The 25,396-nt window shown below is 47.7% G+C and overlaps 1 protein-coding gene and 1 long non-coding RNA gene across 3 annotated transcripts in view; both read left to right on the forward strand.

Moving 5' to 3' along the window:
* LOC135378490 (sulfhydryl oxidase 1-like) overlaps positions 1-25,396 on the forward strand; it is a 157,867-nt gene that overhangs the window by 100,040 nt on the left and 32,431 nt on the right. Inside the window, exon 10 of the mRNA XM_064611544.1 lies at positions 12,170-12,339. Coding sequence (XP_064467614.1) covers positions 12,170-12,339 — 170 coding nt within the window. The remainder of the gene's footprint in view (positions 1-12,169; positions 12,340-25,396) is intronic.
* On the forward strand, positions 23,013-24,722 carry LOC135378494 (uncharacterized). 2 transcript variants are annotated; one of them, XR_010418418.1, is made up of 3 exons: positions 23,013-23,344; positions 23,513-23,648; positions 24,078-24,722. It is a non-coding gene; the product is annotated as an uncharacterized LOC135378494 (long non-coding RNA). The 2 variants fall into 2 exon arrangements; XR_010418417.1 differs by having other exon boundaries at positions 23,534-23,648.

Raw genomic sequence — 25,396 nt, forward strand, 5'->3', positions numbered from 1 at the left:
AATAGCGGGGCGTCACCACCGGATACATGCCTTCGAAGCGGGCTTACGTCACCAACGTCTAGTCCTCTCAGCCAATTGTGGATGACCGGGAACCCAAACCCCGCGGGACCACGTGGGTGCATGGTTTTGGTTTGGACAACAGCGAAGTCATATACCTGCCGTCGAAATCAGTACAAATATGGCGAAACGCAAATTGTCAGCGATGGAAGAAGAGATTATGCGACGGTCACAGCGTCTAAGAATCGTTCCGTACGCAGCACTTCCCAAAAGGTCACCGACAGATAATTTGCTGAAGAAGCAGCAGCTCAGAGAGGAAAACATGATCGGGGCTCCGGTAACCATGCTGGAATCAACGGCTGCATTACACTTCTGGTATGATTCTGTGTCAACGATTAGATACGATATTAGCTCCAGATAAAATTAAAACAGCTTGCTTGCAAATTTTGCAATTTCCTCGGAAAAAGATCGTCCACGAATTGGCAACATCCGATGTGTATGCTGTCACGGCCAGTTCGCTTCGCAGGCGGGTCGTAGCGACCGCCGGTTCACGGCCGTGGCTAATATCGAACATTTTCGTTATTTGAACGATTTTCAACTCCATATTTTAGAGGATGAATGCTTTAGCACAGAGGAAGAAATTGAACATGGTTGTAGGGTTCTCAAATATCCTTTCATGGTTCCTATAAGACCTCCGACGTTTTCTCAATAGCGCGTGCCGTTGGTTGTGTGTTCGAGCCAAACCGATACAGCGTCCTTTCACAACTCTGAATGTTCTGTCCACACACCACGGCTACTGTTGGAGTATGCAACTGGGGCTGCCTCTGTCTAACATTGAATTTATCTTGGGGGAACCATTGATCGCGGAAACCTTGACCAACTTCTCGTGCCCACATGAACTGACACCATCGGCAACAACAAAATGCGATTATCCCTGACTGGCGTCACGCCATTGGATAGTTCAGTTACCTTGCTTGACAGTTTTTGCCTTTTTTATCGTCGAGACGGTTCTAGACAATCAAGAGCAATCTGTCCCATTTAATGGCAGTTAAAGCAGCGTGGCTGTCCCTTGTGATTTGGGGAGCTGTGCTTGCGGTTTTTCTGAAGTGTTTTCCCTCGGCTGCTGGAGTGATTTTCCTTTTTGCTGTATTTTTTTTGTGTGTGTGGACTGTCCAATGGCGAGCCGGACTCTTTCCTCTATTTTCTTGATATGCTTGAGTAGTTCTTTAGTGTCCCAATAGCCTCTTATACTCAAGGCATGAACTAGCTTCAAGTGATTGAGCTCGGTGATGATGTGTTCAGTGACGTCTGACTCGGAAAGGTTGCACCTTCTTGCCTTTATTTTCTGTCGTAAAAGTATTCTTCTGTACAGTCGTTTCTCTATACAGCGACTGAGGGCCTGATGTCGAGGGAAACTCTCTAGTAGCTTGATTACACCAACATAACTGAATCGAGATATACAACATGCAATCCGACCTACCAGCGACAGCCGAAGGGTTTCAAAGGAACACTGAGGTGACAACCAAAAATTATTTTTCGTTCTTCAGTGCAGAGTGCTCACTGACGAATAAAATGGGTCCCTGCGAAAGAACGCCGATCCCAAGTGACCTAGAGAGCCAGCGCGAGGGCTCTGTTCCGCACACCTTTGAAAAATCATTCTCATCGTGAAAAGAGGGCATCGCAGAACAAGAAAGTGTCGTGACGTATGCTACTTCCCTCACGTGACCAGTGACGTACGGCGACACAGCCCAATGTGTATAAGCGGCGCGTAAGCTGAGAAGATAAAACGAAGGAAAAAGGTCTGGGGCATTCTCCCCGTCACGCGGAGATCGTGCCGGCCGTCAGCGGCGGCTTTCTCCAAGCATCTTTTCTAAACTCGATTGTACAGCTATAACGCACCGCAGAGCGAACATATTTTTCATGGTGACTCCTGGTGGACAGCTTGACAAACGAGGACGGATTTCTCGGTGATCCCCGTCAAGAGCAGCGAAAACCCCAAGTGAATAGGTTGCGTATATGCTGAGCAATCTAATGAAATACATCGAAAGAGCACACGACGGAATATGATGTCCCTCTCCACCAGCTCTCCCCAAAGTGTAGAAAACGTCACGCCCAACAGGGCCAATGGGAGCGCGCCTTCTCGCACAGCTGATCGATGGGGTCGGCGAGCAGCCAGCCAGATTTTATGTCGGAATCGTCGTAATACGGAAGTGACGTCGCGTCGCTTCCAAGCGATTCTGGGAATAACAGCGTTGAATAAATTGTGTTAGATGACGACCCTTACTCCACAGATCATCTGCAACTTGACCCTGCCGCAAGTGAACGTGTAGGCAGTGAAAACGAACCGTCCGATGGCGACGACACTTTCAGGTAAACCAATCATATCCAATCGCTCATGATGATTGTGCATTGCCTGACACTTTGACATTTGTCCACTGGGAAATGACAGATGCCTCTGCACTCGCTGTACTCCAGGGGGGGGGGGGAGTATACGTTTATTTCTGAAAAGTCAGCCTGACCTAAGGTCGGCTTGCTATTCCTAAATCTAAATATATCACAAAGATGAAGGAAAAACAAATATAAGATGATGAGGGTGGCGTGATGTGTAGATGACATGAAAGGTCAACTCATAGTTTGTTCATGAGGTCTGTCGTGTCGAGGAAAGCTCGAGTGACGCACCACTGACGGGAGTGTCACACAGGGCCAAGTAATACAGGAAGGTCTATATGTGTGTGTCCCAGAGCAGTCAGGCGTCCTTTGAGTGTGTCGCGTGCAGTGTCGTAACGTCTGCAGTGCAGTAGTAGATGCACTGTGCCTGCTTCCACCCTGCACGTTGCGCATGCTGAGGAGTTCAGTTGGCCTATCTTGTATAGCAGTGACGGTGTTCGGGATACGTTTAACCGTGAACGGTGTACGATAGTTTCTTCCCTTCGGGTGAGTCGCCGAGTGGTCGTGTATTCCATCTTCGGGTCGATGGAGTGTAGGAACGTGTTTTCAGGCACAACATTTTCTATGAAGTGTAGTGTATTGCGGGCGCAGAGCCGCCTCACCTGAATTCTGCTGGCGAACGACGACATCGGTACTGATGCAATTGGCTCACCTTCCTCATGAGCGCGGCGCGCAGCGTCATCAGCATATGCGTTCCCGTGCAGGCCAGTATGGCCTGGCACCCACTGTAACCAGACACTGTGGCCTGAGGCGAGTAATTCATTGCAGCGCTTTGCGATCCTTGTGCAGATGTCGTTAATCGTGTCAGCACAGTATGAGGCTATCATCTGTAATGCTGACCTGTGTCAGTGAGAATCGTCCAATTGTCCGCTGATGAACGCGATATGTATGACAATGCTGCGTAGATGGCGTAAAGCTCTGCCTCTGTGGGAGATGTTCCATGAGGAAGTGATGTTACAACTCGGCACGTAGAATGCGACCGTTGAACTGCCTGGTACCACAGATCCGTCAGTGTACACTTCCCTTCGTTATTGGTGTGCAGTGTCTAATGTTCCGGCGCAAGTTGGCGCGCCATGATACGGGGCACGTTACTCTTCTTTGCTAGGCCTGGGATGTCCGTGTGGACGGTAGCGGTACAAAGGGTCCAGATAGGTGTTGCATATGAGAAATACGCAGTGGACGAAGGTACGCAGCTTTTTAGACGGTAGACCAGCTCCGAACGTAGACGAGGGGCAGTTCGACTCGATAGACTGGAGGTAATGTGATTGGTGTCGGGATAGAAATCGCGTGTAGGTACGGAGTGTCTCTCTGTCTCGCAGGACATGCGCCGGTAGTTCCTGAGCTTCAGCTAAGACGGAGTATGCCTCAGAGGTCCTAGGAACGCCTAGCATACTCGGAGACTACGTGCTTGGGTCCGTATGAGTTCCTCTCCGTTTCTACTGAGGCCGTGTAGGGCCGGCAAGCTGTACCTTTGGGTTCCTATTATGAGGGAGCAGTGTAGCTGACGCAGGTCAGCACACGTCAACCCCTAGGATGCTCCAGCGACGCGTCGTAGCACGTTGGTATAGTTGTTGGTTTTGGTCAAAATTGACTTGAGGTGTTTCGACCATGTCAACCCTCTGTCTATGATGATGCCCAAGTATTTATAATGGGGGACAAACTTCAGCGGTAGACCCCCAACATGTAAAGGGTACTCGCTAAAAGAGCGGCGCGTAAAAGCCATTGCTACAGTTTTGCTTTGTGAGATCGAGAGCCCGCGGTCGGCGAGGTAGGATACAATAGTGTCTAGAGCGGTCTGTAGACGTTGTTGGATCGTATCGCGGCGGGCAGCTGAGGTCCAGATGCATACGTCGTCAGCACATATTGTTATGTGGATGTGTTTACGTAACTGTAGCGGGAGTGAAGCCATAATGATGTTGAAGAGCAGTGGGCTGACTACGCTCCCTTGTGGAACGCCACCGCGAACGCGATATGTGGTCGTATCTCCCTCTGAAGTGCGCACAAATGGAACCGATCAGAGAGGAAATCTTGGATCCATGATAGCGGCCGGCCGCCTATCCCAGCCTCTTGGAGTGTGGCGACGATGACGCTGTGCAGCACGCTGTCGTACGCCTTCATCACGTCGACGAAAACACCAGCTGTTAGCTGTCCTTCAGTCCGAGCTTGCTGGACGCTGGAGACAATGTCTATGACATTATCTGTCGCCGATCTTCCTTGGCGAAATACTACCATGACTTCTGGGAAATAGGCCCTGGTTTCAAAATACCAGTTTAAGCGTGAGTGGATCACGCGCTCCATGATTTTGCCTATGCAGCTGGTAAGGGCTATTGGCCGAAAGGAGTCGAGGTTGTGCGGCGACTTTCCTTGTTTTAAGATGCCAATTACCATTGTGGTCTTCCATGCACTCGAAACAGTTTTCGTGCATCAATATTGATTATGTTGAGGAGTGTTTGTCGTCCACTCATTGGGACGTTTTGAATGGCTTTATATGTGACCTGATCTGCCCCCGGGGAGGTGTGCATTCCGGAGTGTTGTACTGCAGAGTCAAGCTTTTTCATCAGAGAAGAGAACGTCTACAGACGTTCATCCGATGTCTCCAGTACGATGGGGATGTCTTTTGCAGCTGCCAGTATGTGATTAGGAGTTGCAGTTAGGCGAGCACAGTACTCCTCTGCGACCTGAAGCTCTGTGCGTCCCGCAGCTAACGATAGCGATCGGAATGGCTGCCTCTGAATCACAGGTGCAGAGAGACCTTTGAGCACGGACCAAATCCGAGAGAGGGGTGTGCGGGGAGAGAGGGACGACGCAAAGTTCTTCCAATGGTCGCGTGCAAGCTTGCATAAATATCTATGGACTACTTTTTGTATTCGTTTGGCTTCTGTCCAGTGAATTGGAAGGCCAGAGCGGCGGGCTCGGCGCTCGGAGCGGCGACGGATGGCACGAAGCTTCTCGTATTCTGCGTCTACAGCTGTGAACTTCTCGGAGACGCGGAAACCTTTCGTAGCGCCTTGGGTAGCTCGACTATAGTATGGGAGAATGCCTCCTCACTTGCGGGTGTAGATGCCGCAACAGCGTTCTCGACCGCGTCATGAAATACATTCCAGTCCGTCCTTTTGGCGCAATGAACGGAACGATGTCGATGCGCTCCACAAATGCTGATCAGTACAGGTAGATAGTCACTTCCTAGTGTGTCTACATCAACATTCCACCGGAAGCGGCGTGCAATTGATGCTGATGCAGAGGTAACGTCGAAGCAAGACGAGAGCAGGCTGGTCCTGATAAACGTTGGCGACCCATCGTTAAGAAGATGAAGGCCACGTTCTGAGAATATGTCGCCCAATCGCTGTACCCTCGCATAGCATCTTCTACTGCCCCAGATGGTGCTGTGGGCGTTGAAGTCGCCACATATACATAAGGTGATGGAATTGTGTCTAATATTGCTACAAGGTCATTCACCTCGTAAGTGAACCCAGGAGGAAGGTAGAGGGAGACAATTGTGAACACAAGATACCCTATGCGTACTGGCATGGACATATTCTCCCTCTCCTGAGGCTCGAACATCTCTCTTTATAGCCGGTATGTCGGATCGAACAAAGAGTGCAGCGCGGCTTTTCGACTCCTTAGGCTTAGAGACATATGTGACGTACCCTGAGAGACGAAACTCCGCTGAAACTCCACACTCTGATACACACCTTATGGGGAACTTGTGTCGCCACACGAACTGACGAAAGTCTGACGATACTTTGGATTGGAGGCTTTTAGCATTCCACTGAAAGATCGTTGTCTCTTGGTACCGCACAGCGGTAGATGTAATCCTTGTGATCATGATAAGTACGATGAGGCCACCATGGAGCATGGTGGGGACCATGTCCGTGGTCGCCATGGTGGAGTACCATGAGGCCACTGTCCCTGTGGGGATGAGCTATGACCATGGATGTGACAATACTTTCTAGTCTTATGACCGATTGAACTTCCTCGAGGGCGGTACATTCAGGGCTCGCATTTACGATGGCTTTGAGGGCTGCCAAAACGACGTATAACGATTACGGTCATGTCTGCACTGCGCGGTCGCGACAGTGCCTTCCACTGATCCCCGGAGCGTGGCTGTGATGAGCCACTGCATGCCTTGTTGCTGTTCTCAGATACAGCATTACTTGCTTGTTTTGGTGAACTTGCGGTTCCAGCAGAGGGAAGTCACGCTCGGTGAATGGTGGTGGTGGTTCTTTTTCACCACCAATCATGCCAGACGGCTGGATTCCAGTCTTCTGTGGGTTCTTTTGTATATTGCCTTGCACGCCTTGCGCTCGTTTGGGGTACCCGGTCGGCTCTTCATCTGGCTCCAAGACTTCCTTACGGACCGAACTGTCGCTGTCCGTACGTCCCAAGGCCAAAGCCCTCAGCATCCTGTTCCACAAGGAGTTCCCCAAGAAAGCATTCCCAGCCCGACACTCTTTAACGTGGTGATGGCCGGCCTACAATCAGTAATTCCTCGTAAAGTGTCGTTTTCCGTGTGTGCAGATGACGTCGCCCTTTGGACAGTAGGAAAATCACGCCCAGCCATAGAGCGCCACCTGCAGCTCGCTTTAAATAATATCCATGCGTACATCACGCACCTTGGGATGGACCGTTCAAACGAAAAGTGTGTCAAGCTCCATGTCACGTGCAAAGCTATGGCCAATTTCCCTCTGGCTTGGTACAAAGAAGCTTCAGCCGGTACGCTTCCACCGCTTCCTTGGCGTGGTAATCGACTCGGACTTGCGCTGGGCTCGGCACATTAAACACCTTGAAACTAAAGTGCAGCGATGGCTCCCCGCAATTCAACCTCTTTCTGGCTCAGGATGGGGCTGTGATCAGTTTTCCCTGCTCGCGGTTCACGCGGCATTGATGAGGGCGACTGTGCTTTACAGGCTTCCTATTCTGCACAGGATATCGACAACTTCATTAAATACACTTCGGTCCCTGTTTGCTCGAAGCCTTCGTCGATGCCTCGGAGTTCCAAGAATGGCTGAAACACGGCAAGTACTGGCTGAAGCTGGTGAGCTCCCGATTGAGGTTCTTCGTGAACGTGAAACGGCTCGGCACTTCCTCCGTTTGCGTGCTCACATTCCCCGCCACCCGCTTCTCAGGAAAATTCGATACCGCCCTGAAAGCGACTTCTATCGAGTAGCGCAGAGGACGCGCCAGACTCTCACTGGCTTCATAACTAAGGAGACCATACCGCCAGAAGCCCCCTGGTCTCTACCGGTACCGCCCACTTTTGTACGCCTTCCAAACCTTCTGGAAAGAAGAGATCAGGTCCCCCCTCAAGTCCTCCGAGCCCATTTTCATGCTCTGGTAGACGAGAAGTTTTCTACGTTTACGGCAGCATATACCGATGGCGCATCCCGAAACAACAAGTCCGCCTCAGCATTCGTCATACCATCCGAAGGCGTAGTGCACAGAAGACGCCTTTCACATCCAACCTCCTCCACTGCTGCGGAACTCTATACCATCCTTTTCTTTCTACAACACATCGCTGATTTTACACCGCGGGTATGGGCAGTCTTCACAGACTACAAACTGCACTTCAAGCAATTGAAAATTCCGGCATACGAGGCCCATCCGCACCCCTAGCACAGATGTGTTAATGGCTTACCACACTATCTACGCAGCAGGTCACAGGCTAGTTCTCCAGTGGGTTCCAGTCCATTGTGGTGTCGTGGGGAACGAGCAGGCCGACAGCGCCGCAGAAGCAGCACTCTCGTATCGGAAACGAACTAGTATTCTTCTGCTGAGAGGAGACCACCGTTCAATTCTGCGACGCCTAGTGACACCCCTGGCTTCCCGCGAATGGACAACCGACATTCTTCCCCCCTCTATGTTGAGCAGAGTTGATCCAACGCTCGCTTTCCGCATGCCACGAAACACCTCTCGTCAAGATGCTGCATTAATCCACCGAATGCGCCTCGATGTGGCCTTTAAAGCTCAGTGGCGTTACCGCTTGAGACAAGTTCACTCTCCGACCTGCTGCCACTGTGGTGTTCTTGAGGATATGGAGCATATTCTTCTTCATTGCCCCCACTACCAACCTTCCCGAACCATACTCTCCGAGTCTCTTCGTCAGCTGGACTCTCGCCCCTTCTCCCCATCGAAATTGCTTGGTCCCTGGCCTAATCCAGCCCAGCAACGCTCTGCACTCAAAGTTCTTCTGGCATTTCTGGACACCATCGGACTTCGATCGTTATTGTGAAGGGGCTCGTTATTTTATTCCCCACGTTCCCACCAGCAATGGGGTAGAGTATCGCCTGTGGCGATGAACCTCCCCACTTTCCAGAGCCAAAATGAAGTTTTTGTTGTCCTTTGCCTAGGTTTTCTTTGGCGCTCCTTCGTTCTGACCTTGACTTTTGCCTATTTGTAGCTGGTGTTGGACCTGGACCTTTCCCTGGTAATGCGGCATTGCTCCCGGAATTTCGGGCAATCTCTTGAGGTGGCGAGATGCTTCCCTTTGCAGTTGATGCAGATGGGTTCGAAAGTGGGACAATCAGGAGCCTCGTGATGCGTACCGCAATTATAGTATATTTTCTTACGGGTGCAACACGCCGCTACATGACCGTATCTCATGCAGTTATTGCACTGTGTCGCTCGTGGCAAGTAATTCCTGACTTGCATTGTCAGGAGCTGTAGACTTAGCTGCATGGGGGGAGACTCGCCGAGGAAAGTGAGCCTGAGCGCCCCGGCGTCCTTTCGTATTCTTCGGGCTGCGAGAGTGGGCGGATCAGCCTTAATTGCTTCCAGTATTTGGTCGTCAGACAGTCATGTGTCTACTCCCATGATGACCCAATAGCACGAGTTGAATGGCCGTGGTAAGTGTGCGCGGACGGCGATTGAGCATATGCGGTCAGGCTTCAAGAGGAGTGCCTTTGCATTAGGGGCAACAACATAGACCGCAATTATGTTCTTGGAGTAGTTCGGTCGTATCTCCTTCATCCTCTCAGGAAGTTCTGAGGTGAGGAACTAGCTTAAGGTGGTTTACCTTGGCCAGGTTGGAATTCCGGTCCACGGGGGCGAATATCACCGTAGTTACTTCTAAAGAATTGGTTCGAGTGGAGCTGCGGTCGCTTCCCTTCCGGGCTGTACTCCAGTGAAACCAGACGAACACCGGGTGTCGGTTCCTTGGGAATTGCAGGGATAGTTGTATCGCAGATCACCTGCTCCTCAATGGCGTTTGTCTGCGGAGGGAGCTCGCTGGTTGACGGATTAATCGGTTGTCGTGACGACCGCCACGTATTCTTGAGCGACTTGACAGTAGGTACAGTGTCAAAACACTTCTCATACGTCGTAAATTTCGTGATTTCATTCCCATTTCATTCCGAGCACATGGATAACGCTTTACTAAAACTTTGCTGCTCTTAGTCAAATAAATCATTACTTTTCTGCTTTATTATTGTTTCGCACAGGCGCATCCGATTCACTGCGTATTCCTTCTTCACAAGCTGGATTTATGGGTACCTTGGCATAGGAAACCGAAGTCAGATACGAGGATGTCCTGTGCGCAGGACCAGGACGCTGTACCCATCAAGTTGATATAGTGGATGCTACGAGTAACATAAGTGTCAAGTGGGCCACTGTATGCAGGCCAGGCATATCCATTGTAGGACTTATCGTTGTTGTAACTGTTGTGTTTGTATGTTCATCAAAGCTGGTTTGCTATTGAGAAGACGTAACTGTGTACACTATCAAAACATTATGGATGGTTCCTACTTTTCATAACGATATGTGGTGAAGAAATGTTGCAGTGTGAAGTCACAAATTATTGAGCGGTTGTACTGGTCATAGTGTTAGCCATATGTGCTTGCACTGACTTTTGAAAGTTTTAACCCTTTGTAACAGTTCAAGAAGCATGTCTCACAAGCAGTGCAGTGCGTGGGGTTCGCCTGAGACAATTTTTTGCCGTCAGGAACACCACGACGCGTTCCCAAACTCAACTACATGTTGCAATTTCACCACAGAGCGAAATTCACAGCACTTTTGAAGAATAGGTTGTTTCATACAAGTAGCCATGCACGACGCAGCAGATGCCATGCAGACGCATCTCCAAAGCAAACATTGTCTCCGAGAGAAAATGGAGGAACGGCGCGCCGCCCTCGCATTGATCCTTTTGGCTCCTACGTCACAATGAAGTCATCGGAGATTTCGCTGATTGAAAAAGCTCGTTTATTTAAAACCCAAACATTTCTCAGCAGTGAAAATCGGTGAAATCGATTGTCGAATGATGCCAAGCATTCTCGTAACCACTTCCTACGCGTGTCTCCGGATGCGATACTCCCTTTGAGGCGTCCCGTTGGTTGGTATTCGCCAAGGTCGTGCCGAACACTGGGAGGTGTGGGTTTGAATCCTACCACCCCCTGTGCTGCCTGAGGTTTTCCCTGGGTTTTCCCAAGTCCTTGCGGACGAATGTCGGCGCAGTTCCCCCGGAAGTCGGCCCAGGACACATGCTAGCTCCTTTCCTGCTGTCTTCTCTCAATCTGTCCTCATCTGTAATCCCCTCATATCCACAGTTGCTTCGCGGCGCTAACACGAAGTCGAAAAAAAAATCAGACCTGAGCCGCCGCATGTCCGACACCTCTCTGTTTTCTTATCTTCAGTAACGCCATCCCTTATCTACTGTGTAAGTGATTACAGTATAGCTGCCGAACGTTCGCTGGCGCTACGTGTTCTGTTCCTCGCTATACAACTGTTGACACTTTTGTAGTGTATGTCCATTAAACAAGCAGACTGGATGGTACACACAACTTGGGTCATTTATTCCGTAACGGTACACACCTAGCCGCCACAGTAACTCACTAGATACGAAGAAGAAAGCGAAGCACTTTGGGTGCTACTTTTATACCCCTGAAGGTGGGTGTTACTTCACGGTTTCTCTTGTTTACACAAACCACAACGCTTGTGAACCTTATATCTCAGAGATAAGCACATATCAGCTTCCACAGTAATTGCGCTCAAATCTCTGCCTGTCATGCAGCGTCGTAGCCAGACCTCCAAGTAGGGGGGGGCTCGATACGAAACCCCCCCCCCCCCGCTGATCCTGTGTCGACAACGCACACATACTTGTGCACACTGCAAACTGAGGATTAAAGAAAGGAACGAAAATAGTTGATTTAGACGTTCACAATACGGTTACATGTATAGGCTGTCATGACCAATGAGGTGGTGTCACGAGATTGGAAGTACTTTGAAAAGCTCATACTTTGAAAACCATTCAAGAGTGCTTCTTAGATAGACGCGCGATCGTCACACTGGTCCCCCCCCCCTCCATATATTATGTTCTCGGGTTTGCAGGATTTGTGTGGGTCGGTCCGTGGCAGGTAGGGGGGGGTGCTCGAACCCCCCCTAGCCCCCCCCCCCGTGGCTACGCCACTGCTGTCATGTACACGACGCCACCACTGAATATGTACGTACCAGTGTTGTGTTGCTGTTTAATAAATGTAGAGCGTCAGCTATGCGCAGCGCTAAAGTATCAAAGTTATCACGCTAAAGTATACGTGCTTATAGGGTTACCCCAAGCATCTACAGATCCACACCCATCTTGAGCAGCCTCTTCCGACACATCAAACCAGCTGCTCATACTAATTATTGTTAATTTACTGTCTCGTACAATTACAACGGGGATGGCATGGAAGAACGGCGTCTCCTACGCTTCAAATTCGAAGGGCTGCTCAACGTGATCTTAAATTATGTCTTGCAGGGCGAAGCAAACAACCTCTCAATGTTCTACGTTCGATCAAGGGATTCGTGGTTAACTACTTCTCATGCCGGGAGTGTGCGAAGAACTTTGCGAAGGAGTCAGAGAACATGGAGGAGGAAATTAAGAACCCGGAGGACGCCGTACTCTATCTGTGGTCTCTCCACAACCGGGTAAGATCTGCCTCTCAACTTCACCGATAACAAAATATCGAGGTAACAATACGACACCTAAAAAAATGTGCGAAGAAAAATGACGGAAAAGAAGTGCAGGCAGGGCTCTATTGGAAGTAGCCGCCATATTACACTTTCAACGCAAACCCCTGCACAGTACAATACTGCGGTCAGTTCTGGTCTGACAGAACGGCTTTACTGCTTTGACGTGAAAGCCTCTGTAAGCTCGGTCTTGTAGCCAGGTCAAAATTTAGCGTACAACAAAATTATGCTGAAGTTGATAACGCGATAACTCGATGAGTAACAAAGCGACAAAAACCAACTGGCGAAATCCAGGTAGCTTATATGTGTAAGATTCTAGTTAACAAGGTCATTGCCGCGGCTAACGCATGCGTGAGAGACGGAAATATGGGGGTACCCGTACCTTGCGTGCACTCTATCTCGTGAAGGCTTGAAGCAAGGATACCAATTGAAGTGTCGTTGCAAAGTGCTTGAGAGGTTCCTGGATATCGGCTTCAACAGCCATAACTCAAATTTTATAAATTTGCAAAGTTGAAATAGCAAAGTCTTGCCAGAATGTTGGCATATATGACACTTAAATGTGATCAGAATCTAAGGAAACGGCAACTGGAAAAAAGAGTAGCCCGAGGGGAACCCAAAATGCCCCCAAAGCTTTGCACCGAGCGATCGAGGGCGCTACGGTAGCACCGAAACAGATTAGTGACGGAGGCAAATTAGACTGCCGGCGCGCACAACGAGCCCTTTCCCTCTACCAGCGGAGAAATGCGAGAGTGAAAGTGATCTACAAAGACGATAGGGTGCATCCAGAGGAGGCCCTCAGCACCGTGGGGGGAGAGCCAGAGCCCGCTAGAGAACCACATGCGCAGCGACGATGGGAGGCGGTGCGCGCCGACTTACTTACTAATTACTAACTTACTTGACTAATGAATGGAATGAGTATATGAATAAACACTAGTATTTCTTTCACAAAAATCCAACAAATGACCAAAGGAATTGGAGATCGTGACGTACATTTCCATGTAAAACACTACGACTCGAACATGACTGAGCCCGCTCCATTTTTTGTCACTATTAACATCAATACAAACTCTACAAAAAGGCGTACACCTCCTGTTATCAGGAGAGGTGACCGTCGTGAGCGCAAAACTGTATATTCAGCCTCATTGCCATTGTCATAAGCGAACAGTGGCGCCGCTACAGTATAGAAGCGTGCGACACGCGCTTAGATGTTGATGTTGACGAAAAAATAATACGGATGGATACGCGCTCATGTGCGTTCTTCGTCTGTCAGAGCGTCACCGTATCTGGATGTATTTAAGGTTTGTATTAGCTGAATCGGCCCTTCAACGCCCAAATTGTAAGGTAATGGTTTATTTTACAGACTTTCATTGTATATGTCATCCATGAGTGTTCAGGAAAACGTCAAATGTGTTTTTCAACTATCGTATTCATGCATCTATCCAGTTAGGCAGATAGCAAGGAGCATCGGGTCGGTTCCGACAGTTGGCCTCATCTACACCCGGTCTTCCTGCCTCACACCATTATGATGATGATTGAGTTTAAATAGGTGCACAAGCGACTGAGGCTCTTGTGCGCAAACACTAGAGATATGAATATATCATTTTAGTGACAGTTGGCTTGGGTCGTGTCGTGCGACGGGGTTGTGCTTTTAGTTCAACCACAACATCCTGGGATCACCGAAATTGCACAAAACAATCAACCACGTCTACCCACGAAAGACCTTCGCTCCAACTCGAAAACCATGCTCCTTAAGCAGCGAACAGGATCTGTATTCAGCAACGTTCAGCTATGTGTACAAGAGTAGCTCCAAATGCGAATTGCAGAAGCTGCCAACAAGCTGTAGCTATTAAACATACCTTCAGAGATTGCCGTGCATACAATGTGGTGCGGGCGCAATGCCTTATACAGTTCCAAAATGGACAACGAACACCACAGTCATCTTAACATCTCCTCGATATTCCAAATAACGCACGAGTGCGTCGGCAACGATCATCCCAGTTGCGGTGAATGGCATCGGTGTTGGCGCGCGGTTGCATAAGCAACCAGCGTGGTAAATCCAGTTACAAGCTGCGTGAGCCGATGGACGCTGGATTGTAGGATGTTGACAGTTTCAGAGAGACTTGAGATAGCGCGCTGACCATCCAGATATGCGGTAAAAGGTGGGATGGGCGGAACGGGTGGCACCATGTGAGTGTGGTGAGGTACAGGGTCCGGAATGGCGTACGAATTACGGGGCGGGGAACGTTTTGGCGAGTTACTCCCGTTTCAGGGTGCCGTACGGTTCTTCTCCCGGCGGATGGAGAATAATGTCGCAGATTTCTGCAGTGGCGTCCATGGGAAGAGCGCTGACCATGTGTCCGAACTTCGGGGCTTGGGATATGACGCAGCGGGCGTCGCTCTATTTTGGCGAACCAGACCTCGGGATCTTGGGTCCAGAAGGGCGGAAAACGGAGATGAATTGCATATCCGGGACACCCGTGAGCTGCGGCGAAGGTTGCGTGTTCAAATCACGTTCGGGTCACCAGACTGTCGCGAAGTCAGGTCACGGCAATAAGCGAAATGGGGGGGGGGGGGCATATTTATTAGACGAAAATGGGAGAAAAACGGGGGAAAGGTCAGCCAAACGGGACGTCGGCTTGCTATTCCGAAAACAAAGAAATAAGAAATAAATAAAGAAAGAAAATTAAGAAGTAAGAAATAAATAAAAAGAAAAGAAAAGGAATTAGGAAGTAAAGGATAAACTAACAAAGGATGAAAGAAGGATGAGGTAGATTATAGACGAAGATGACAAAAAAAAAATGACTAAGAAACGGTGAAAGAATGGTGAGATCGATCACAGAGGATCACTTTAAAAGGAAGGCATGAGGTTAATGCGTTGATGGTTAGAGTGGGGCACTGAAGAATGTGATCGCACGACTGGAGTTCACAGGCTGTTCATAAGATCTGAATCCCTCAAGAAAGTCAGAACTGCTTTGGTCACAGACCGCTGTGCGTGATATCGTACTGGGCCGAGCAGAGTGGCCAGAGAAAAGTGCGTGCACCGCAGCTCGAGTAGGCGTCGTCTCAGCGTGACTCGAGGGGTGTTGAATCTGTGAAGGTCGAGGAGAAGGTTCAACAGTGCAAGTGGGGCATTGGGGCGACTGGAGAAGACCCATTTTACAGAGCGAAATGGGTTGAAACAGCGACTTTACTTCGTAACAGCCGGATACGAACCGTACGAACAACTACACGAACAGTCAGCACGAGCAAAGGAAAAAGGCAGGGCTCGTCGTCAGCAGGTGCCGCTACATATGCACGGGACCGATTTATTTGTTTAAGCTTGGCGCAGCTATATAACTGCTGACGCACGTGCATTGTTCAGAAAAGTGCATTTGTCTACTCTGTGCGCAGGATGAATAGACTGTGACGTTTCCGTAAAAGTGCCCACCACGGCATCCCATTTTTGGCTGTCTTTTGTTTATTCTGCTTCTGCGTTTCATAAGTCACCCCCCGTTGGTGTCTTCTCGTCTTCAGCTCACGGTTGTTTGTCATCTTTCTCGTGTAGCGATGTCGTAAACGATCGTTTCAACAAGAGAGAAACTTTCACTTCGGCATGTCGCTGCCATGGATCATGACAAGAACTGCGCGACTGCTGCGTGATGAGAACTCTCAACGTCGATACCTGTTAATCACATAATAATTGGGTGTTTACGTCGCGAGACAACTGAGATCATGAGCGACGCCACAGCGGACGGTCTGTGGATTGCTTTTGCCCACCTGAGGGTTCTTTAACGTGCGATGAAAGCTCACCACACGGCACCCCGTATTTAACGTCCCTCGCGGAAGACGGCGTGTCTAAGCAACTTGTACCCTGCCACCAAGTTGCTGGCGTCCTCGGTCGGGTTCGAACCCGCGATCTCGGGATCAGAAGGCGAACACGCTACCGACTGAGCCACCGAGGCCGGTTTGTTAATTACAAATCAAGCAGAATTACTCCGACCATTTCCAAAAACGTGGTACTCTTCTCAGCTTGCTCTCCCTCTCAATGCAAGCCAACACGTTGTTGTGTCAAAATCTCCCAGGACAGTTTTGTCCAAGAATTATCTTGCGATATCTTTCGACAGGCCGAACAAGGAGACCAATGGAAACCTCCGATGGTGCTATGATTGATCCGTTATGGACGCGGAAAGATCGCGTAGACTCAACTAAATCGGCATTTCGATCGAGAAGAACCGCGTAGACAGCCGCCCACCATGGCACCATTTAGCTCGTCCGTTTAATACAGTGAAATAAGTACGTTTCACCAATTGAGAAAACCACACTACCGCGTTCCTGGAGCTGCGGATGCTGTCACTGGTCAGTTTCCTTAGCCGAGGAAAGGATGACAAAGGAAGCTTGAGCATCTCATTTCACGAGACGATTTTTTTGAACAAAAGAAGATTGCTTTAGGCAATTCTGCCTTTATATATAGCATGGGCGCGAAAGCCAGTAATTAAACAAAAGTTGCAGAAGATGTGTGTTGCGATATTCAGCGGTAGCTGTGAGTAACTTCTTCTGACGCTGACGAAACGTTTGACACTGGTGAAAGGTGGAAGTCACTGAAAAGGTTAGCCAGCTGTAGGACTCGAACCCGCATTTTCCGGATTACCGGTTCAGGGCTCTGCCAAGTGAGCTAAGCTAACACACCTCCCCAGCGACTTCCAAGGGTGCGTCTTATGAAGGGACACCCCAGCCACTCTCTCACTCATCCCCCTTCCACTCCTACATTTTTCTCACTGATACACAAATTCATACGACGGGATCGACGCAAGCGGCATTTGTTGAATATGAGACAATTAATGTTCTGAGACTGGAACATATAGAAGGGACGAATACATACAAAGCCTCAAGTGCCTAAGAAGTTACTTTTTTAAAAAATGGCCCGCAAAACGAGACAAAAAAGTAGCGTACGCAGGGGAGCAACGGCTTTTCCTTGTCTCGGAATTCCTTTCGATTATGTACAACCAGCTAACCTGCGTCTTCTCTCTCCTTCAAGGGTATTAAAACATATTCCTTAGTGCTGTATTGACCCCGACCGTGCATTAGGGCATGATTGAGGCGCCGGACTCCATACAGAGCATCCGCGCAGAGATGAGTCACCAAGTCGAGCTCCTGCAAATCGGTAGGCGTGGGCGGATAGACATAGCCTTGGCACGTCGCGAGTGTCGGAACTTTGCCGGCGCGCATTAATGTAGACAAGTCGAGCAAACTCGAAATGTGGTCATGTCGGCTTCGGTTAGGTGCTCTCTAATCTGCCTCCCACTTGAGGACGCCCGACGAGAAGTCGCGGCGCGAACCACAGGGGCGCCATACAATTTATTGCGCCATAGACGAAAGACTGCTGGGCGAACGCAATGCATTCTGCACAGGTCATGGTCACACATCACCGCACACGTCACCTTAAAGATGGCCGCGCCCGTGATCGGCGGCCTAACCATTTGTGAACAACACGTTTGCTCATTCTGTGCGCCGTTTTGGGCGTTTTTCGATCCTGGGAATTATTTTTAGACAATAACCTCGCAGTAACACGCGCATTTTTTGTACACTACAACGATGACGCGATGACGACACCGCGTTAAGGCACACTGAGCCGATGTGATGACCCTAACCTAAGGGGAAATGGGATACCGTGTCGCGAAGAAGCACCGTATATTTACGCTGGGAAGATGCGTTCATCCCCTGACATTATTATTGCCAACGGGAATATGTCGGCAAGTGCGGAAACGACATGTAAACAAAGTCACCTGATCTCAAGAGAATTTTGCCTATGATGCGTGCCCACCACAATTGGGCGGTTTTGCGAACAGCACCCGGTTTAGGGTAGGTACAACAATGGATGGTTTGTGTCACCCCTGTTGCGCGAATGGTGACTTCGAGGGACGTCGGCAGAGAGCACGTGCTCGGTGTTCTTACTACGGAGAGCTTGCCGCTATATCTCGCGGTTCACGAGAGTCTTCGGTAAAAATCTCCCTCGATCAGCTGTCCTTTTAGTGTGTTCTGTGGTTGGTTCCCGCATGTAGTTTCCCCTCATTTCGACAGTCCTGCAGTTCATAACGTTCAACTTTTAATTACCGTAGTGGTACAAAGTCAGGGAATCAAGGTATGCATAAAACGCACTCTTGGGACGTCGGTGTTCCTGTGGCGTCACACTGCTCACACTCGTTTGCTCACTTATCACAGCGCCGGTACAGGAGAGAAGCTCAGAATGGTTGGAATGATTACGAGAGTTTGAGCAGGTTGGAAGGTCTTTACGATAACGGTTCCGAAAATATGGTACGTAACTCACCTGAGCATCGCGTCACTAATCTTGGACTTGAAAGCTTCCTTTTTGTTTTTGGTTTGTTTCCCAAGGAGATTTCCGTTGCGCACAAAACTCCCTCATGGGTGCTTGCTTTTTTGGTTCCCCTTCCCGGCAGCGTATTTCCAAACCCGCTCTTGTACGAAAGATTGCCGCCGCCGCCTCCAGTTAGCGTGCCGGTGGCGGTGTACTGCGTATTGCGGCGGCTGCAGAAAACCCTGAAATATCATGGGGGCCGCTATATCTGTGTTCAGAGGTTCGAAGCGTGTTACTGGACGGCTAATGAGTGAAAAGTAATGATAGATGTGTTTGGTGTTTGGATGACGATAAGCAATGTACAAGTTCTTCGAACATTTATGTGCCTTGCTTTTGAGAACGTGAGACCACGTATAGTGAACGTTTTCAGTGAAAGTGACGTTGTGCTGCTGCTTCGCGTCTCCGGTTTGCGATGGCGCATGAGTGCCCATTGTCGTCCAAATTATTTTGAGAAACATAGCGCGAACAGTGAAGAACCGAATTTAGGCTAAAGCTTTGTTGTGTTTATGCACCTTCGATGGAGTGTGTAGCAGTAAGAGAAAAAACCCTCGTCAATCGCGTCGCAACGTTCTTTACTGCAGTTATTCATAGTGGCCACTCTCTGTGGAGTTGTTGATGAGGAACGTTGGAATTCAATTATTAAAGAAAGAAACTGTCGTAGAGTGATGTCGTGGTTTTGGCGTACCTGCAAACACAGCAAGACGTAGTGCATGTACTAAAGTCTGTAGTGACGTAAACGCAACACTTAGGTGTGTACGGATACGTTTCGAACAGCCTGCAGATTACTTTTAGTGCCCTGATATACACAAAAGACAATAATTTGGTTACATGACAGTGGCTGACAATAGAAATTCCACTTGTTCATAGGTTCCAGGTGCGGGGCAAACGGTCGCAATTGCTGAATTTCATCACATAAATGAGAAGCAGATATTTAAGAAAAATGCGCGTGTGATCTACACTTTTGTAACGCAGCGTGCAAGTTTTTCATTTGCACATCCACATTGCACGTTGGCAGCAAAATATATAAAATACCCAGTTACACTGATGTGAAGTATGTACTAGACAAGTTAGAAGTAAGTGCTCGTAATCTGAGACCTGTACTTCTACCTACCTGGGGGATACCTGATTGTCTCAACTTGGTAAATGCCTAATATTAGCATCGGACACTGGAAAGCCTTTTATATTCACGCTTGCTCGGGCAACAATGGCCTACTCTCATTAGATGTCCTGAAGCTCCCTGTCAGGACAATTTGCTGAAAGCCAAAATTGCTGTACAAATTCGTCACGGTCCCTTTGTGGCCTTTTACAACACGCCAATACATGACTTCGTGCTATTGAAAGCGTTCTGGCAGTTCGAGTTTGGCATTATGCGTCAGGATAGTCGCAATATTTTGTACAAAATTTAATTTAAAAAAAATACTGGTGGGTGTTTTCACAGCTTACCGGGAAAAAACCAAAGCCGTATCCCTAGTCATGGAATACTACCATCGTTAATGTGCCGTGTTGTGCCCGTCAGACTGAGATAATAAAAAAGCTGCTATACTGTAGTGGCAAAATAGGGCGAAGGCTGTTCAAGCATTGAAGGGCGTGTACAATAAATGAAAAGGTTTCAGTTACAAAACAAATGAGCAGGCACTATGATATGCATATAGATCAAGCAAGTAATTCATTCTGCAATATATAGTGATTTCATGGAAAGGACACAGGTGTGCAACATTACAATATCAGTCTGTCAGCAGTTTAGATTGTGGAGGCTGGGATACGTTGGGAAACATGGTGAAGTGACGAAGACAGATAACATAAGAAATGAAGAAATGAAGAAAGATGACACATTACTCATCTGACATGAATAAGTTATGCCTTTTTTTTCATAGCACGGTAGCGCCTGCTGTTTTTTTACAGGGCTGCAGTGCTCTTGGAATTGCAAACACAGCATCCTGCGGCACTTAACCTCAATTTACATGTATAGATGTGTGTGATGTAAGGAAGTAGTGACATGATAGTTTGAGTATGATCAAGATGAGGTCAAGTGAGAGTGTGAGCACCGGTATTGAATATTTTTTTAGTTAACCCCTACGCTGTTTACATAATCGCCATCTGTGCGCCATATGTGCTTGGCAGTTCCGGGCTGCAACTACGACTTACACATTGACTACGAGTACGTTGTCTGCACCACTATCACCATAGCAACACCCATCGTTGCCGTCTGTTCCAGATTGGCTGTAACGGCTTTTCGTTGGCTGCTCTCCTTGGCCTTGTCTTGCACCCCAACCAGTGGACTGTCAAAGCCGCTCTCCTCGGTTTTCTCCAAGCTTTAGGACTCGTGAACCACATGTGACGTAGTTCTAGTGTCTCTTTCCTTCTTTCTTTCTTAGCTTTTCCCTTTCTTTTCTTTTCCATTTTCTTTTTTGGAATAGCAAGCCGGTTCTCTGCCTGCATAACTTTTCCAATCTATTTTCTTAATAAACGTGTATCCCCCCTCCCCCCCCCCCCGTACCCCTTGGTCAGTGAACGTGTGAACCTAGAGGTCTGTTTGCCCACTGTATGACTTCTTTCCTGGATAATAATAACCTGAGCACGGATTTACACGAGCGCACACGTATGTTCTTGTTGCTCCTGCTCAAGCTAGTTCCGTCATGGGTTTCGTTCACCACCTAGACTGCGTTTACGCTAGCTTATCAATCAGAAACGCCTTAGCTCCATGATTTATATCTGTGGCGCGCGTATCCTTTGCTGAGTTCTGCATAACGAATGCGGCTTTAATTTACCGTATTATCCCTAACAAAATACTCACTATTTAAAAAAATGGATTTTGCTGCACTACTTTTGTACCACAAACAATGCAAAACAGTGCACATATTAGTGATTTTTACTTCATATTTCGAACATTTTCAGTGCATAATTGCATTAATATTTTGGCAGTGTTTAGCGCACACTGATCCATGTTCTAATAATAACAACTAGGATCAGTGTTGGGGGTAACTCATCATTGTAAAGCTACATTTCTTTATTCGGAGACTTGACAAGAAGCTGACTACATTGCGGGTCCCCCCTATTGAAAAAAAAAACGTCTTGAGGTTACCCCAGAAATCGTGAGGTTACCTCAGGATATCTTGAGGTCTGAGGTTACCTCAGAACTGTCTGTGGTTCGTCTGACGTTACCTCAAAAAATCCTGAGGCTCTACCTTAGGACCTCGGATCCGGCTTTGGTTCTTGTAAGGTTACCTCAAGAAATCCTGAGGTTATGCCTCAGGACCTCAGACATCGCTTTCGCTCTTTTGAGGTAACCTCAAGAAGTTCTTAGGTTCTACATCAGAACCCCAGACCTTGCTGTGGTTCTTTTAAGGTTCCACTTTAAGACCTCAGACCAGGCTGTAGCTATCCTGCGGTTACCTCGGCGAATCGAGATTCAACATAGGGCCTCACACCTTGGTACGCCTTACAGCCTTGGGAATTTATGTGGGAATTTCTCAGGGGGCCTTTTCGTTGGAGAGGTTCGCAAGGTGTTTTGGAGCAGAATTTAGATTGATGACTTGTAATTCAGTTATGTTACCTTCATTGAATTGGCAACGTGAATTAAGCCTACACCAAACCGTAACGCCAAAACGTGAAATTTCATAAGTGTCATCCACATAAACCATCAGGAAGGCATAAAGTCAATTATATTCGGTTATAAATCTGATACAAATCTGATCGGATATAAAAGCTCTGCTAGCACAAAGCGTCCACACCGAACGTTACACAAAAATCACAATGAAAGAATTGCTAAAGAGCAAGCGAGCTGGAGATTGTAATTCATATTACTAAAACTCGAGGCTAGGGAACTACGAAAACAGCCGGACACTGTCCGCGTGCGTCTGTTTGCGTAGCTCCCTAGTCTCGAGGGTTTTGGTAATATGCAAGCAGAAATCACATTACTCGTGTGAAAAATACACTACCGATTTTTGCATGACCAGACATCTGAAAACACAATAAGCGCAATATAGGGTAAACGGTATTATCTCACGTGTATTTCTATTAGAGGCTATAATGGATAGATAAAATTGCAAGCAGGTGTTGTTGCGATACTTTCTGCGTCTATGGGCTTCGCACAGGTTGGCGTACCCCACAATGAAATATTGTGCAAAGAATCTAGAAGAGATGGAATATTTCGTTTCCTTTGTTCTTAAAAAAGAAAGAAAGAAAGAAAACAACAACGCGGGAAACATGGGTCGGCATTATTTTTACAGCCCCACTCAGTGGCTTCGCTCCAGCCACGCATCCCTATTTCTCATTTGTTTCTCTTTTGTTTTTTTTTTGCTCGGGGGCCGTACACTAAGTTTCCGCTTTTGTAACGGCTTATCGGAATCGCCTCACTCTGCCTAGTGCAGTTACGCGCCAGCTTTTATGGCATGCGTGTGTATTTGCTTCGTCCTGTGTGCCACGATGTCATGATGACGTGTGTATACGTGAGTTTCTTGACGACATTCGAGTTGTTACTTCTGTGGACGACGTGAGGAATTTTTCTGAAGACAACGATCGCACAGATTTTCAATCGGAACAAGGACTATCCAGCGCACGCTATTTTGCGGAAGGAGGGCGAGAAAACCCGTGGAAGCTTCTTTCTGGAAGGTACGTGAACGAAACTTTCTCGTATATAGTTTTTGCTGTATGTGTGTGCGTGCGTGTGTGTCTTGCTCCGCAGGAAAAATTATGCGTGAATATCTCGTGAATGGAAAGTGACACTTTAGTAGTTGATGTAACTTTGAATTTCTTGTATTTCTATTACCGTATTTTCAGATTCCCTACGATGCATTTCAGATTGATTGCATGTGGCGTGATAGGCACTGAGGATATCGCCAAGGCCTGCAGCGGACGAAAGCGGATAGGAAAACCATGAAGGCGCGAGCCGGAACGGCAACAAACGCGGAATAATGTGAGTGTTTACATATCTTGAACGGTGTATTATCGGCACAAAATTTCTCTCCTTCTGTTGCTTTCCATTCGACAACGTGCCTGAGGGTGCTGCTCACCAGACTGTTTATCCCTCTGATTTGACAAGCATTTATCGCTACTTTTTGTTGTTGAAAACGGATACTCATATTCTTGGTATGCATAGAGCTACTAAACTTATTTGGAGACTTTAGGTATGCCTTTGGTCGCAACCGTCTGCGTTTTGAGTATGGCAATTTACCGTAATGATCGAACTTTTAGTTTTGTGACTGCGTGAAGCAAATTACTTTCGTACATGCAGACATGCTCACTCAATTCGGTAATCACTATTCGGTATTTCGTGTATTATTTTGTATTACCTCTTTGGTTATAGTACCTGAACTGAATTTTATCTCTATGTGCATACCTCCAGTGCTTCAAGAGCAGAACGGAGGAAGGCGAAGAAACCATAAAGAAAATGAAGAGAGTCGCGACACTGAACGGCAAATTAAAATGTCTGAAAAATATTTAGAACCTGATGAACTCAATACCAATAAGAAGTCTTTGAACACGAAGTTGTGCTACGGGCGCTCTGTGTTGTCCAATGCTTTAAGTTCCAATCTGTGGAAACCTCAGGCCCCGAGGTAACCGCAGGAACTCAAATTCTCATGTAACGTCAGGACCTCAAGCTCTGAGGTAATCCCAGGACCTCAAGGTCTGAGGTAACCTCAGAACCTCAAGCTCTGCGACAAACTCAAGACCTCTGATGTCCCATTATACCTCAAGGCCTCAGACTCTGAGGTAACCTCAGGAAATATTTTCAATAGGGCCTGTATACTTTTAAACCTAACTCGTCGCTTTTGGGTTCTGGTAACTTCTTGAAACACTAGTTCCTTGTTTAGGTTACTGTGCAAAAGTAACTTTGGGTAACTTCAAGTCCCGTTTGAGCCCCAACATTCCCACAAGAAGAAAATTCCAGCAAATCTCTGTCTTGTATTGTATTTCCTACATGATTCAACAGAAGAGATGCTGATGATTTGACCAAAACAATCAGCGAGACAAAGTACAACATGACATAATGCACTAAACGCAGACGCTCCTCAGTGTTTCATAAATTCCTTGCTATTGAGAGTGGGAAAATCAAGAGGGAAGCTTAGGAGAATTAATTTACGTGGAATGCATGGAAAGGGGCATGCAGGTGAACAAAGGGCTGACTGTGGAGTGTGCAGTGGAAATCACGCTGCGAAGATATAAAGGTAAATTCGAAATTAAATACACATGAGACACAAAGCAAAAATCTAAGTGACAGACTGTGGTTAACATCACAAATGGCCATTAAATTTAGCTTTGAATATTCCTTGTGGAATGTGCAGTGGGGGTATGTGGTAAGCCAGAAAATAAAGTAATGTCTTATCGAGAAACACAATAATGAATTGATAAAAACAATGAACATATCTCTCTAAACAACAAAAAGTGTGAGTGGCATTCCTCACTGTGAGGCGGGTAACGCAGGATGCTTCATAAGGTCATCATGATATGTACCTATAATCTTGTGTTGTCCTTTTCGTATTGTGTGTTCCTCAAACTCAAGGAAATCTTACCTCTTTCTATGGTTTTTGTGTTTGCTGGTAGTCTTTCATTTTGTTTTATTTTGTTGCTGTTTAGTACACTTGCTGTATTTGAACATACAATGTTTGTGCATATTATGCATGCTATTTCTTCTGTTCGTTGCCGCAATTACCTACTTGGCGT

This window comes from Ornithodoros turicata, chromosome 1 (assembly GCF_037126465.1).
Source record: "Ornithodoros turicata isolate Travis chromosome 1, ASM3712646v1, whole genome shotgun sequence".
NCBI lineage: Eukaryota > Metazoa > Arthropoda > Arachnida > Ixodida > Argasidae > Ornithodoros > Ornithodoros turicata.